The sequence below is a fragment of the Carassius auratus genome, chromosome 14 (assembly GCF_003368295.1).
Source record: "Carassius auratus strain Wakin chromosome 14, ASM336829v1, whole genome shotgun sequence".
Taxonomy (NCBI): Eukaryota; Metazoa; Chordata; class Actinopteri; order Cypriniformes; family Cyprinidae; genus Carassius; species Carassius auratus.
The window spans coordinates 17,993,639-18,006,985 of NC_039256.1; the positions used below are offsets into that span (position 1 = coordinate 17,993,639).

Consider the following 13,347-nt stretch of genomic DNA (forward strand, 5'->3'; position numbering starts at 1 on the left):
TTGGTTTTAGAAGGCCAAATGATCACTAGTCTCCATTCAAGATGCTTTGATTGTAACTATCATGTGACCTTTTACTTGGATTAACCTTACGCACCTTTACACTCCACTTAAGTCTCATAATTTTCCTTTAAATTTTGAAGAAAAAAAACCCTCTAGTATAGATACAACCGAGTGCAATATATTTTTTTTATTTAAATTGCTTAAGATGATGCATTTTATGTTTGCATATAGTTTTGAAAAAAGGAAAAAAAAAATTATGCAAGGCTAAGTGAACTGCAGTAACTTGATGACTTTTTATTTTAATTTAAGCTTTTACACTTCATTCCTAAAAAATCTTGATTACTATCAGTACTTTTTTTTTTTTTTTAATGGTCAATGGTCAAAGCCCCTGAAATATGCTTTTGACCATTTCACTTATACGATTGTAAAAAACAAAAAACAAAAATTACTGTATATTGAGTTAATAAAACCAATTTTTCTACGTTTTATTATTAGCAAAAATATTAAAGAAACCAAATGTAGAAAAATACTTTATTTGACATTTGTACAAATGAAAAGCAGTTTACAAAATGGAAAAATAGTTAATACTCTGTACATAAATAGACCTTTGGCATTTGTAAAATCTAGCTGGAAAATGAAAAGCTTAAGAATTCAAAGACTGATGAGAAATTCAAACCAACCAGTGGCTTTCAGTGCGCAGTGAGTGGGTCATGTCAGTCAGTGCACGTTTCTTTTCTATTCATATATATACACAAGTCGTCATGCTAGCAGCGATCACACTGTACAGCTCCACATACATTCTCCATCAGGTTATGAGCAGCTCTCTGCCTGAGAATAAATATGCATTGCTTGTGAATATGGCTTAGCTCATCTGCACCTTTATGAAATAAACCATGTCTCTGCCAGTTATGGAAAATACCCTTCGATTTCAGTCTGTGTATCTGCTGCATAGATTTGTAAAGGCACAGAATAATATTACATATCTGCTGATAAATGCTGGTTAACGTGAGAAGGTTGCATAGTGCAATATAAGTCTAATTATTTACCTTAATCTATTCCCTTCTTTAAATAAAAATAAATTCTAAACCTAAGCACGTGCACAAGGTATTATGAGCACATAATGACAAAACCTCCATTTTAAATTCAAAACATGCTTAATATACTTTAAATACAATGGGAGTACAGTCACGATAAATAAGCACTATATAGACGCTTGTACTGTAAATATCTTAAACATTCGTCACCTTGGTGCAAATATGTATGCAAAGCTTGACATGACTGCATCGCTCGACTTTATATGATCAACTATAAAAAATTTAGCTTGGGGTCAAAATGAACTTGCTGAAACCATTCAGATCAAGAACAACGAATAAAAGAAATTCTTAAAATACCTGAGTGCACAAGTTTTGCATTATATGCATTATCTGGAGTATATAAAATGTCATGAGCGTGTTAGGAAGTAACCGAAGGTGCAGAACATTCTGTTTCCTGTCTGCCTTTGGAACTCAACCTGTGCAACTTGCTCTGAACTGAACTGTGCCGCAGCATGAAAAAAGCAGCTCATATTTTATTCTAATTAAAAATAGTTAATCGGTGTCCTGAATAGATTCACCTGGATTCCTCTGCTGTCATTTATTCTGAAATGGAACATTGCTAGCTTCTTTGGAAGCTCAAATATACTAAAAGACAACCAACCAAAAACTCAGATGAGGTGCAGGATGTTGGAGATGAAGGACCTTTCAAATGCTGCTGTTTGTCCTGTTTTTTTTTATTTTATTGATGTGTAGAGTCCTGAACGTCGACCTGCGACCTGTAGCTGTTGGGTAAAGAAAGGACAAGCTTCTTTGGGTAAAAGAAAAAAAATCACAGACATCCATGAAGTTTGGAGGTACACAAAGAGGAACACAAGGCACTTTAGGACACCACTTGCTCAAAGACGACTGACAGGAACAGTGTGAGGAACTCAACCTCAAACAGTCTCAATAAATACATGAAAACATTCAAACGCCTTAAATGCAACGTCCACAAGAAAAAAAAAAAACAAGAAACTTGTTGTAAAGACGTCCTTGTAAACTGGATTCACAGCTTGGTCAAACCGTTAGTAGTCAGAAAGACCTTGTTTGTTTGCATCAGGTTGACTTTATTTTCCCTTTAAGAGCTCTGAGAGAGTGCCGTCTGTCCTGACGAGCCAGAAATATAAGCCTCACTGCGTCACACAGTTTTCACCCATGTCCTGTGCGTAACGGTCTGAGATGAGCGTCCTCAGCTCGTCAATGTCTTTCCTCAGCTGGCACACCTCCACCAGCTTAGCCCGCAAGCCGTCCTCCATCAGCGGCTTCTCGCTCTCCTCCGCCGAGCAGCTCATAGCTGGGGGAAAAAATGAGTGTCACAAATGGAAATTTTCTTTCTATTGGCTGATATATGACTTTATATATGGGTACTTTATCTGGTGCTGCAATTATAAAGTGCACTTATTCTTAATTATGAAAATGTTAATGTCACACATCATCATGTTTCACATTATATTAGCAAAGCTGAATGGGAGAAGTCAGTGTCACATGATCCTTCAGAAATCATATCTGATATGCTGATCTGCTGCTTAAAAAAACGTATCAATTATTAAGGTTTTTGTGGAAATTTTTTAATGAATAGAATTGTTGATGAATAGAAAGTTTAAAAGAACAACATTAAAGTATAAATCTTTTGTTATAAATTATAAGATGTCTTCACTGTTTTAATTTAATGCATACTTGCTGAAAAGTAATTACAAATAAATAAAATAAACTTTTAAATTTAAAAACACTGCTGAATGTAATCTTGCGCGAATCTTAAAGGAATATCAGTTTTTCAAACTGTACATTTTAATGTTGTGATGTATAATTCGACTTGCAACATTTAAACCAAAAGAAAAAACATTTAAATATAAAGTGACAACTACAATATTTAATTGAAATGAGTAATAATGCATTAATTAATTAATAATACTAAAAGTGCAATATACATTTTTGAGACTAGAGATGCACAGAATTATAATTTTTATAATATTTTATCTAAAGTCAAACAAGTTTACTAATAATGCAAATAAACAGAGAATATTAGAGACTACTTTAAAAAGATAATGTGTTGCAAAGGCAGAGTTTTCTATGTTATGCATGAGTGTTTACATTTGATGCCAAGCAGCAGGGCCAGGTTGGGCTCTTTGCCTTGAGCTCTCTGTGTGAGGACACTGCACAGGCCCTTCAGATCCAGCAGACACAGGGACATCTCCTTCAACAGGGGCCCGGGGCTCACATTCAGCGTCTCCTCGTCTGCCTGCCTTTGGTTCTGTGGAGATAAAAATACAGAAAGAAAAACCCCTTTACACACTCGCAGCAGGGTGAACCAGGACAGAGCCTTTCAAGTGAACGTTCAGAGTTTAATTTTAAATTGTGGAAGTACAAAGAAGCCCCGGTTTGTCACATTTGCCACTGGAGATTTGAGAGAATGGTTATTTTCACCTTCAAATGCTATTACGGACACAAAGAATGTGTTATTGCAGCATTTTACACTGCAGTGTGATTTTTGAAACTAAATATATTGCCAGAGCTTGTCAAATTTCCTAAAGCCTATTAATTACATGCACAACAAAAAGACACTACATTACAAAAACTAAAATGTAATCAAAGAATAACACACGCTACATCTGAAATCACACGCTACTGCACGACTGTTCAAAAGTTTGGAGAGAGAATGTGAAAATATGAAATTAAGTTTAAATATGAACAATACTAAGAGTAATGAATTGTACTAGGGATGCCCAGAATTTTTATATATTAATATTTATATATATAAATTTAAGGGAAGTCGTGGCCTAATGGTTAGAGGGTAGGACTCCCAATCGAAGGGTTGTGGGTTCTAGTCTCGGGCCGGACGGAATTGTGGGTGGGGGGAGTGCATGTACAGCTCTCCCTCCACCTTCAATACCACGACTTAGGTGCCCTTGAGCAAGGCATCGAACCCCCAACTGCTCCCCGGGTGCCGCAGCATAAATGGCTGCCCACTGCTCCGGGTGTGTGCTCACAGTGTGTGTGTGTGTGTGTGTTCACTGCTCTGTGTGTGCGCGCATTTCGGATGGGTTAAATGCAGAGCACAAATTCTGAGTATGGGTCACCATACTTGGCTGAATGTCACTTCACTTCACTTAATATCTAATTTACAGCCAAACAGGATTATGTTGGTTTACTTATAATGCAAATAAACAAAATATGAAAAAAATATTGAGAATGTGCTGCGCTGCTTTAATGCATGCTTGAAGGATGCATTAAATTGGCAAAAACACTATTAAAAAAAAACTGTTCTTTTGAACTTTTGTATTACAGAATCTAAATTTTTTTTACAAAAATTATGGTTTCCACAAAAATAGGTTTATACAGTATATATAATAATAAGAAATTAATAAATATTTTCAAATGGAATATATATATAAAAACTAATTTTTACTGTAATTACTTTTTTTTTTTACTGTATTTTAAAATATTAATAAATGTAGACTTGGTGAGCATAAGTCTATAAAATGCTTACTGACCGCAGACTTTTCTGTGTTCTTTACACAAATGCTAGAAAAACCCATTTGTCAATGGAGACTTGGTTAATTGATTATAAAATATAAACCTACCGAAAAATGTTAGGAATGTGTTGTAAAACTACTCTTATGTAACAGCTGCTTGGAAATGAAATACTTCTTGTTTAAGGTTCCAGGTTCTGTGGTTTTAAAAGCAGTTGTGAACTGTATTACGAGGGAACCAAACACGCATCCCTAACATGGGATCTTGTATACTTGGTAATCAAACTTAACAATACTCGGCGGGTTTCGCATGAGAAGGCAAGTAAGCGCATCTCTGCTAATAATCTGGTTTCTCTGTGGCAGCGGTGTGATGTATGGCTCTCTGTGGATCAGTGCGGCTGTATCACGCATGACTGCGGCTCTCTGCTCTCCCTCACCTTGAGACGGCTTGGTGAAAAATGATGTCCTGAATTCTAACGAGGGCCGGTTGGGTTATTCATGACTCGACTGCCATGGAAAAGCAGGGCAAGGAATTTAATGGCACAAAAATGAGCCTTCCAAAAAGATTTTAACTTCCGTTACGAGGATGAAAAAACCTCATGCGGCACTTTAGAGTCCCTTTGTGGGAGGTTTGGGGTGTCATACCTGCTGAAGAGTTTTGGAGAGGGTTTCAAGTTCCTCCTCACATTCCAAGAGCTGCTTGCGGAGCTCCTGCGTGATTCCCCTCTCCCTCTGCAAGTTCTTTTCCAGGGTCTGCAAGAGGACAAAAGAGCGTTTAGTGCATGTGTGTCTTAAGCAAGCATGCTCTGATTGCACAATTTAAAATAATCATCAACGTTCAAGACACCACTTCATCCATCCGATCCAAATCAGGATGTTTATCCTCAAGCTTCCACTACAAAAGCTAGAATATAACGTCTTACCGACATCTCTAGAGCGAGTTTGTCAATCTGCTGCTTCTGATTGCCGATCAGCTGAAACAAAAGAAATCACAGAGTGAATCATCTCACATGACTTTAGTTTAAAACTGTTTAAAGTGTGTGTCTTTTGTATTAAAACATTCTACCTAGACAACATTCTGTATTAGCCAAAAAATCTGGAAACAATTCCACATTATCTAAAAAATGGTTTAATTTAAATGCTTGAAATAAGTCTTGTAGTCAAACATATACAGTATTGTACATACTGTATATGCATGTTTGTGTGTGTAAAAAAAAAAAAAAAAAAAAAAAAAAAAAAGCAGCCAACTGGTTTCCAAAATTCCTTAAGTGATGCCTTTACAATGAAATGAAATAAAATAAAATAATGTGTTTGAAATGTGATTCATTTCAATTTCTGGTTACTTCCATTATTTCATAGTTTTTATAACCTCAATAACGTTCTAAAAGGTGGGATATATTTAATAGTATAGAATTGTTTCCAAACATTTAGCCAGTTTTCGTTTTAGAACTACACAATTTTAAATTTTAATATTTCACAATATCACTGCTTATGCTGTATTTTCGTGAGCAGCATTATTAAAATCCAAACTTTTGACCAGTAGTTTATAAGTTCTGTATTTAGTATAAAAATGCAATCTCCCAGAGATTTATTAATTATAATGTACTATAAGACATCCAAGACAGAAACATCTGGAAATAAAAGCAGCGAATGATTACAATAATGTATTTTTAAGCGTCATTAGGTGCATCATGGGAGATCAGTACCAGGCTGTTTTGGCTCTGTTGTTCTAGCAGGCCAGTGTTTTCCCTCTCCAGCTGCTTCAGGTCCAGCATGGGCAGCCGTACTCCATCCTCCAAGCACTTCTCCACTTTCTCTTGTAGGCTACAAAGAGAAGTTTTATCATTGGTTCAGTAAAATGAAACAAGGCACAGAGAGAAATCCTAACAGATCCTCATTATTTATATCAAAGCAGCTGTGGCCTTCCATTATTTTTTCAGTCCGAGCGGATGATTGGCCTGATTTCATTCCCATGTTTACGGCAGGTTTTCTATGTTTTAATAAGAGTACTGGGCACTTTGATCTTCAGCTCACTTAACAAGGACTGTGCACTTTATATTTAAGAAGTGGCTTTCAGAAAGGAAGCAAATCAAAAGCAATGCTTCTGGCTGTGAGCTCGTCTCAACAGAGTGAGTGTGTAAGTGCAGTACCTTTGAACAGCAGCCATGAGCTCGATCTCCCGCTTGGATTGGGTCTCAATGAGGGCATCTTTCTCCCGCAGCAGGGTTCGGTTTTCCTCCAGGGTTTTCTCCAGCTGGGCGACGGTATCCTCCAAAGCCTGCTTCTTCCTCTGCACTTCCTGCAACTGAGACACCACAACACAGACAGAGAGGAGTACAGTAATGCTACTACACACCACTTTAAAGACATTTATAATCACCATTTTCTAATGTCTACTCAAATGTGAAATTTCATTTTGGCCGTGATCAGAATTTTTTTCTTGCTTTTAAGAATTGTTTTAAAATTGGTGTTTAATTAGGTACAAACATTTAATTGAGAAGAAAAGATGACACCACTTGTCAGTAAATTAGCAAATTAGTATATTTTATTTATGTGTTTATTTCACTTCTTAAAAAAAAAGCTACTTGTTAATTGGCTTTTATCCAAAGCGACTTACAATGCATTCATGCTAACATTTTTTACCTAACATGTTCCTTGGGAATCGAACCCACAACCTTCTGCGCTGCTAACACAATGCACTACCACTGAGCCACAGGAATCCACTATAATAGCAAATAGCAATGACAAAACTATTTGACAATGAACTAGGAAAAACAAGTAAGATTGCGGACAATCAGATTTAAGGTTGAACAGGATGGTGATAAATTAGGAAAAAGTGACATTTGAGGTATCAGCAAAAAACAAAACCCTGTGAAACCAGGCTAACATATGGCTAGTTTTGCAGTTAAAGCTGGAGGACGGCCCGTACCTGCTGAGCCTGCGTCTGGACCTCGTCCAGCGAGGGCAGGTCTGCCAGGTACTTCTCCAGCGTCTCGATGCGCTGCTGCTTCTCCTGATTCTGTTCCTGTTCACGCTGGCACTTCTTCTTCAGACTGCTGATGTAACGGTCACGTGTTTTCATCTGGACCCAAAACACATCTTGTTACTCATTTACCAAATGCTTTACGTACGCACAAATGTGTGTGTGAAATCGGTACAAAAGTTTCCACAAGCAAATCTCAATTCACCAAGAACTTTATAAACTTTACATTTATGAAAAAGGTTCGAACAACTGAAACCACACATACGCCAAAATCACATGCGTTGGATGGCCTGTATAATAATAATAATAATAATAATAATATGTTGTTTTTGAGAAAATGTCTGAGGAAAAACAAATTTAGTTGTGTATAAAAAATAACACAAACAAATCACAATTCACAGATAACTCTCCTGCTAAAATGTGTTGTTCAAACAACTGAAACCACATGTAAGTCAAAATTACATAAAAAAATTAATAAATACTAATCTACGTCACATTTTTTCTAAGAACATTTCTGAAAAGTGTAAATGCTTACATAACAATAAAAATAAAAATATAAAATCCATGAATGTGACAAATTCTTTCTATCTGAAATCGTGAGATTAATTGTAAATGTTTTATTTCTAGTTTTTAACTGTAAGAAATAAATATGCATATATATAAAAAAAAATCAAATCATTTTATCGTTATTTTATTGTCAATATCATATAATATTTCTCATATAGCATAATGTACAGCTGGCTAATGAGAGGTCTGTAATCAGTTTTGATGGTCTGGGTGAATTTTATGCTAATAACTAACTTCAGGCATGAGGTCGCTGCAAATTGTTAAATGAAGTAAATTGTTCTGTGCATAATAATCCATGCAATCAAATATTTAGTACTACACACAATGCTCATTCACATGTCTTGAATGAAAAGTTCTCACTTTCTCCTCCAGTTTCTTGATATCTTCAGTGTATTTCTGTGTGTTTTGTTTGAGAAATTCGCTGAGGTGGATGACCTCCAGCTCTGCCGCAGCTAGTTTCCGGCCCAGCTCTCCGTTCTCACAGCACAGGGGACTCACGCGCTCTGGCAGCGTGGACTTCGGACTCAGGCTGGATACAGGACTGTCATACGGAGAGTCCTAAATAAGTGGAAAGAGGCATCAGCGGTAGGTAAGTGACCTTTTTACTGCCATTAGGAAAGTATTTTGCATGATTTGATTCAAGCAGACATACCTTAGCTTTGAGCAGATATGAGTCATCATAGCGCCCCCTGTGGTTTTGGAGGACTTGTTGCGCCCTTAACTCATTTTCCCTGATCCTTGCATGAAGTTGGAGGATTTGCTGCTTTTGCCTAGAAATCACAACTCAGTAAGACATGGCATTCACATTCTGGTGCACAGCGCTGCTTCAGAGCACTTCTTTGGGGTTGCATGCCCCAAAAGAAAAAGTGGTTTTAAAAACAAGCACACTGAAAAATTCTGTTTGAGAGAAGGACATGCTCGCTGGAGGCAGCTGCTGTGAACTACTTTCGGAAGAAATGTTTTTATACTTGTAATGACATTTTAAAGTGTGGTTATCACACTTGGTTTGGATATTTTCTGCCCTGAGCCAAATAAGAGTGTGTGGTTATTGTTAAACATTACTAGATTTAGTCCAGCATAATAAAATTCCAGCAAAATCAGAGAACTGATTGCAAAGACAGTTAAAGGTGCTGCAAGCTATTTGTTGGGAAAATGTCCCTTTTTCCTGACGGAAATCACTGAATTTGATGTTCTGAAAGATATCTGTCTGTGATAAAATACAAATTAAAAAAGCAAAATAATAATAATAACATATTCAAAGAATATGTAATATCTGACATAAATAAATAAATAATTATTTAATATACGTATAATAATAATGTAAGAGGAAACAAGTTTAAAAATATAATTATAGCATAATAATAATAATAATAATAATATTAATAATTAATGAATGTGACATTATTTCAGAGAAAATATCTGAGTGTATAATACAAAAATGCTAATAATAATACATTTTTAAAAATAAAAACAAATAAAAAATTTTTTGGGAGGATTTAGTACAATGGCAACATAAAAAGCTAATTTTGTTGTCTATATAATATCATATAATATCATTCTCACACAGTCTTTACACATGAAAAATATATAGCTGTGTTCATATTTTATGGCTAGACCAATCTGAAGCCTCTGAGATGCTTTCTACCTGTCAATCACTTCACATGTTCACAGAGCAGTCCATATTTGTGAAACAGGAAGCTGTGAGTGTGATTGTTCCTAAAGAGTATTCAGGTTTAATGCCATATTCACACAAGTCTGTTGTACTAATTTTTTTCCACTGCTTTTTCTATTTTGCTCCTCTCTCAAACTTAACTTTGTAGGGCAGGGTTTTGGAAAAAGAGGGGTGTGACTAAATCTGGCAGGAGGTCCTCAAACATTGCTTACGGCACCTTTAATAAAGTGGATAAAAATGTAAACGAGTGAGACACAAACAGACAGCAAAACTGTCGTGTGATGTGGAAGCCAGAGCAAAAGCAGACTGATGGCCAGCTAAAAGCATTCTCAAGCGTCTCCTCATGTGTAATTCTTGGCAGAGATACGCGTTATGTTTGTGTCTGAACACAGACAGTGTCCGTCTGCTCTGTGGCACTGCCCCGTCTGTCAGAGCTCACCTAAAGCAAAGCAACGCTATGGGTGACGGCGTGATACTAAAATTACAACTGCTCAAGGTCACAGCAGTCACTACAGGGTCACAGCCCTGAACACAGCCAACGTCGTGTTAAATTAATGAAGCATCTGCCCCCTCCTCAGAAACAGGAGCTAATGACAAACCTCCAGACAAAAACAGATGAATCCATTACTCTCTTTACCTGGGAGGTCAGTATAGGTCTGTTTGTCGGGAAATGATGTGTGGAAGAAGTGACACTGCCTTTTTTGGCTAGGGTGAGTGATTTTTTAAAAAAATTGTTAGACTATCTATGCATGCATCATTTTTAACTCCATCTGAATAAATATTTACCTACTCTTTGCGCACAACTGAGCACTAAAAATGTCTTTGTTTACTCACCGGTCAATCTCCAGTTCTCTCTGCCTCAGGAGTCCCTCCTTAATCTTTACCAAGGTATTGACAGGGAGAGACGTTCCACCCAGCATCTGCGTGAAACATCAATTATAGCATTAGAAATCCTCATCTGGTAAACACACGGGGTCAGGCTAGCGTGTACTTATGGTAAGCACACTGTAATTAGCATACTCTGTCTTCATAATAACCATCAGCAACAAAGCGAGTGAAGAACTCCAGGGGGATTGTAAAGGTCTCTTTCCGCCTCGAGGATGACAGCGAGTCTTTGGGCTACCGAATCTAATTATGCATTTGTTTATAACTTTACTTGCATGGTTCTTCTGAAGAACTGCGTGACTCCCTGAAAGTATGTGATCTGAATGACAAATAATTGTAATAAAACATCCATATCTAATATCCATTTAGAATTTTTAGGTTATGGAAAACAACAGCCACACATATAACATGTAGGTGCTCCATCGCTCTCAAGTCAGTATGTACACAATCTTCAGCAGTGCATGCTTGAGTGAAGGGTGACAGGTCCCGACTCTTTAACACAAAGATCATTAGGGCACTAAATGAGCAGATTGCTAATGGTCCATTGATGTGCTATCAGAGTGCTGAAAGAACCCAATTAAGAGCTCACTGATGATGTCACAGTTCACACTAAATATACACCAGATATGAACTCTATAACACACTACAGTACAATTATTTTTATGATCCATATTGTATATATGGGAGATCGGGGTTAGTGTGTCACCTCTTTAATGTGAAACTCAATTTTCAGGTCTTCCTAAAAAAAAAAAAAAAAAAAAAAAAAAAAAAGTGTATATATATATATATATATATATATATATATATATATATATAAAATACAAATACAAAAAAACGTGTATATATTAAATATACTTGATATAATTTTATGTTTTATATATATATTAGGGCCGGGACTTTAACGCGTTAATTGAGATTAATTAATTACACAAAAAAATACCGCGTTAACTAAGATTAATTAATTACAGGAAAAAATTCCCGCATTTTTAATAACTTATTTTTGCACCACGGAACGTTTCTCACTGGATGAGTTTCGGCGGACCGATTATACTGGAGCACCAACTAGCGTTCGCATATCACCGCAGCAGCACATCAAACCTCAAGTATCACCTAAACGCAAAACATATAGCAGCGAGCGTGGACTTTACACTTTATGTTGGACTATGTATTATTTTGTTGGTGCAACAGTTTATGTTGAACTCTTTATTGTTTTGGCCAAGGTTATTGAGAGTTGGACTTAGTATGTTATGTCCTCTGAAGCAACAGAGAGATGTTTTCTAATAGTCAGTGTTTCCAATGTTCTGAATGTAATTGACAGTATTGTGTTTTACTTAAAAAACACTTTACAGAAGGTTCCAGCACCTATAAGCTTCCTGAATTTCTGAAATGTACTATTTCTAAATTGTTTCTAAATATGCTATTGCTACACTTCATGGCAAAAATTGCACAAGTGTGCTAAACTTGGGTGAACAAAAATAAACAATATTTTGTTGCTTAAGCTTATGTATTCAGTCATTATTCAATGGTATACTATAAATCCATGTGAAAAAAATTACTTCTCACTGTTCTCGGGTCAAATATTTATCTGCGATTAAAATGCGAACAAAGCCTCTAATTAATTAGATTAATTTTTTTAATCGAGTCCCGGCCCTAATATATATATATATATATATATATATATATATATATATATATATATATATATATATATATATTTATATACACACACAAAAACATTTTTAAATACTTTAGTATTTAATACTATTTAATACTATATATTTTAATCACTACTAATATTGATATATTATGATCAAATAAATAAATAAATTATTAATAGTTTTTCCAAAAAATACAATTGCTACTTTATTGATATAATATAAATATATCTATATTCAGGATTTGCAGGTTTTCGTAATGAAATTAGTTTATTAATTTTAAACGAATTATTTAATTTCAGAACTACAATAATTACAATTTTTTTTTATTTATTATTTTTTTTAAACCTATACTTTCATTTCATTTTAGTTTAGAAACTGTAAAATATTTTACATATTATTTTCTGTAATGTCAAATTATACTTATTTGAATTATTTTTATTTCATTTTTTCAAATTTGTTAAATAATTAACAATTAATATAAATTAAATTATTCCCTATTTTACTTTAATCATAAGATGCCTCCAGAGTCATTCGTTATTGATTCTTTGAAATCCAAGAAACTCTTCAGAACCAAAACAACTCCTATGAGTCCTGCCCTTGTGCACTGGATACTGGATGTGGAATGGTACATTTTATCCACAGAGACCAATGGCTGCCGTCCACTAGACTATGCATTCAAGGAGCAACAGCAGATGCCAGTTACACAACCAGATATCAGATCTATTAACTTCATTTACATAAACTCTTTAAAATAGTGCATATTGTTTCCCTGGCCTGGCTCACAAATGTGACACATATCAGTGGCGCACTCGAGCCTGCAAACATGCCTTTATTTGCCTCTGGAGAGGTTTTAGTCCCAGCAGCAAACTGCACAGTGATAAGAAGCAGGTGCCACTTCCATTGCCAGGCCTCCCTCACCTCTTCACATAGCTGAAGATATATTTAACAGTCAGAGTGTGGTATACACAATGAGCTGGCTTAAATCTCCACAGTGTGTGCGCTCCAATCACCAACCACTCGCACAAAGGGAGCTGTGCAG

The 13,347-nt window shown here is 35.7% G+C and overlaps 2 protein-coding genes across 3 annotated transcripts in view; both read right to left on the reverse strand.

The window, feature by feature from the left end:
• Positions 1–13,347, reverse strand: part of LOC113113858 (RING finger protein 44) — a 1,123,463-nt gene that overhangs the window by 923,067 nt on the left and 187,049 nt on the right. The gene's annotated exons all lie outside the window — the stretch shown is intronic.
• Positions 547–13,347, reverse strand: part of LOC113113848 (centrosomal protein of 85 kDa-like) — a 57,094-nt gene continuing 44,293 nt past the window's right edge. For both annotated transcript variants that reach the window (XM_026280359.1, XM_026280358.1), the window contains exons 4-13: positions 10,600–10,685; positions 8,746–8,863; positions 8,454–8,651; positions 7,473–7,625; positions 6,694–6,848; positions 6,250–6,367; positions 5,467–5,517; positions 5,189–5,296; positions 3,165–3,324; positions 547–2,367 (exon numbers count right to left, since the gene is read on the reverse strand). In XM_026280359.1, coding sequence (XP_026136144.1) covers positions 2,204–2,367; positions 3,165–3,324; positions 5,189–5,296; positions 5,467–5,517; positions 6,250–6,367; positions 6,694–6,848; positions 7,473–7,625; positions 8,454–8,651; positions 8,746–8,863; positions 10,600–10,685 — 1,311 coding nt within the window. In that variant the 3' untranslated portion in view covers positions 547–2,203. The remainder of the gene's footprint in view (positions 2,368–3,164; positions 3,325–5,188; positions 5,297–5,466; positions 5,518–6,249; positions 6,368–6,693; positions 6,849–7,472; positions 7,626–8,453; positions 8,652–8,745; positions 8,864–10,599; positions 10,686–13,347) is intronic.